At 34.4% G+C, this 2,962-nt stretch overlaps 1 protein-coding gene across 3 annotated transcripts; it reads left to right on the forward strand.

Annotated features, from left to right (window-relative positions):
- Window positions 1-299: 299 nt before the first annotated feature.
- On the forward strand, window positions 300-2,399 carry LOC145169212 (transcription factor bHLH18-like). Of its 3 annotated transcripts, none has more exons than XM_079087781.1 (4): window positions 300-379; window positions 611-1,036; window positions 1,153-1,545; window positions 1,901-2,399. In XM_079087781.1, the coding sequence occupies exons 2-4, from the start codon at window positions 614-616 to the stop codon at window positions 1,985-1,987; spliced, it is 903 nt and encodes a 300-aa protein (XP_078943907.1). In that variant the 5' UTR covers window positions 300-379; window positions 611-613; the 3' UTR covers window positions 1,988-2,399. The 3 variants fall into 3 exon arrangements, with proteins under 3 accessions (XP_078943907.1, XP_078943909.1, XP_078943908.1); XM_079087783.1 differs by having other exon boundaries at window positions 1,925-2,399; XM_079087782.1 differs by lacking the exon at window positions 300-379 and adding an exon at window positions 382-455.
- The last annotated feature ends 563 nt before the right edge of the window (window positions 2,400-2,962 follow it).

The following is a 2,962-nucleotide window of genomic DNA, read 5'->3' on the forward strand; positions in this document are numbered from 1 at the left end:
AGGTTTTAGTATTTAATTAACAAGTAATCATTTTGGTTAAATATAAACCATGTTTGTAGTCCTTATGTCACCCAAGATAGCAACTCACGGCCATGTGCTTCAAAGTTATCACCCCCATAACGTCTGATTGGCTTTCTTTGACCGTAAATCTAAGGCATAGGATTAAAATATGTATATGGATATAGCACGTTTTTTGGAATCAAATGATCAGATCATCAGAAGAAATACTATTTTTAGCAAGACACGGAGTTTGCGTTTGCACATGCCCGGGTTGAATAAACAACATTATCTAGGCATCTAGCTACAATATAAAAATAAAGGAATTTCTTCTCTTTGTCATTGAATTGACAAGAAAATTAACTCGCTACTTCTTCCAACGGTAAATCTTTCTGCCATCTGATCACTCTAGCTCACGAAATTAAGAATGATCCGTCAAGATCGTTCTTTTAACAAGCGTATAGATCCATATCATCAGTTCTTGATTATTTTTATCATTAGTTCATAGCTTTTGGGATAGATTTCGATCGCTTTGCGTATTGTAGAGTTGTCATTAAAGAAATATAATCTTCATTAATATATATATTAATGGAATTTCGGATTTCTATTGTAGGAAATGGAAGATTCAAGATTCATGAATTATGATCAGATGAGCACACTCTATGACACTATTGAAAGCTTCAGTGTTGATTCGTTGTCCTCTCAAAGCTATACAGAAAACATGACGTCTGTCGACCAATCTTTTCATAAAACATGCACAACAAATAAGAAGCATTCTTCAACCCCAAAACCCCTTATTGCTACTAATCTTCCTTCATCCAACACTTTCACCATATCTTTTGGCGATCTAAAATCTACAAATAAGATCATCCAGATTAACGATTCACTTGGGTATGAATCTACTAGCGCTACAAAGATTCCAACGATTGCCCGGAATCTGATTCAGGCACAAGATCATGTTTTGGCAGAGAGGAAAAGAAGAGAGAAGTTGAATAAACACTTCATTTCTTTATCTTCGCTACTCCCAAGCCTTAAGAAGGTGCTTACTTGTTTCTTATTTTGTTTATAATTAGGTTTCTTAATCATCTTGAGTTTATCCATTTTAGTACACTCGAAACAACTCTTAAATAATATTTGATGTAATATCTTTTTTAGATGGATAAGGCATCCGTGCTAGAAGATGCATCCAATTACATAAAAGAACTTCAAGGTCGGGTGAAGGAATTGGAGGGATTATCAGGCCCTAAGAGAAAGAATGTTCAATCATCTGTTATATCCATGAAAAGATCTAGGCTTAGTACTAGTGATGATGAATACTACTCCACTGATGACACGAATTCCTGTGATAATACTAATCCTTTCAAATTATCTCCTGAGATTGAAGTTCGGATATCAGGAAGCAGTGTTCTTGTAAAAATTGAGTGCGAAAAAAACTTCTCTTCCTTTGTGAAAGCATTAAACCAGATGCAGAAGCTTGGATTGACGACCATCAGTAGCAGTGCCATGCCGTTTGCTAAGACCAGACTTCTAATCAATATTGTTTCTCAGGTACATAAATTCTGAAACCCTAATCAAGATTCATGATACCACGAAAAATATTAGTCCACACCTCTCCTTATCAATCATTCAGATTGATGTAGTTGACTATTGTTATATTACTTGTTGGGAAGTTATACCTATTTGATAATTTGAGAGGTTAACAAACAACTTGGATCTTTTACGACTAGGTCTTTTCGGCTTGTGAACATATAAAAATGACGTTAACTTCTGTTATCTCCTCTAATATTAGACTCCTTCGATTCTGGAATTATATATTTAGCTTTTAAGAATATTTCTACGTCAAGTTTTTGTACTAAAAAGTTATCTGGAAATAGAATTTGTATCAACATTTAAATATGTGCAGTTCCCTTTACTTCTATTTGTGCAGATTGAGGATGGCTTTTGCATAACGCCAACAGACCTTGTAAAGCACCTGCAACTAGCTATATGAACACTGATGAAATGCATTTAAAAGTTCAAAATTTCCATGTAGTTGTGGTGGTTAATTAGTCGGTTTCCTGTTTTCCATTTATAGTTCAGAAGGAGGAGCTTTATGCCAATCAACAGAGACCATTCATCCCCATTGTTGGGTTTTTCAAGTACTCCTGAAGAATTAATAGCAGCCCGTACCTTGAAATGTATGACAGTTTTTCGTGGATTGTTTCCTCTTGTTGATAGGTCGAAGCTAGGTTTCGTGAGTTTTCACAATGGGTTTTTGTTATCTTATTTCGTGGTTTAGGTACCACGTTCATTAATTTACCCTTGTGATTATATGCATGTGAAACCACCAGCTATTTTTCCTTTGTTTTACATGTATTTGATGATTTGTGTTTCTTGTGGAAGGTTGACGAAGATTTGCACTAGATATCATACATTTTAATAAGTTTATTTAATAATGTACAGGTAAACATCACAACTTTAGGAAAGATTATATTAATCTCTCTCTCTCTCTCTCTCTCTCTCTCTCTCTCTCTCTCTCTCTCTCTCTCTCTCTCTCTCTCTCTCTCTCTCTCTCTCTCTCTCTCTCTCTCTCTCTCTCTCTCTCTCTCTCTCTCTCTCTCTCTCTCTCTCTCTCTCTCTCTCTCTCTCTCTCTCTCTCTCTCTCTCTCTCTCTCTATATATATATATATATATATATATATATATATATATATATATATATATATAGAAAAAATGACATACAATCACTCTTTTTCGAGCCCAAAACATATGAAGATATTCTTATAGTCAAACATTTTTTTCATCCAAAGTGTCAGAGTAGGTCTTCTCACCATAGACATCTTGTGGTCACATGAAAATTCAATATGGAAAAATATGATCGTAGCATAAAAAAGTGACTATTTTGTATGGCGACATGAATGGGTTTTTATTGTGACGTTTTGGTATTATTTTGTGTAACATAAAATTAATAAACATAACTATAACA

Source organism: Lactuca virosa, chromosome 4, assembly GCF_052849685.1.
Source record: "Lactuca virosa cultivar CGN04683 chromosome 4, Lactuca_virosa_CGN04683_v6, whole genome shotgun sequence".
Classification (NCBI taxonomy): Eukaryota; Viridiplantae; Streptophyta; class Magnoliopsida; order Asterales; family Asteraceae; genus Lactuca; species Lactuca virosa.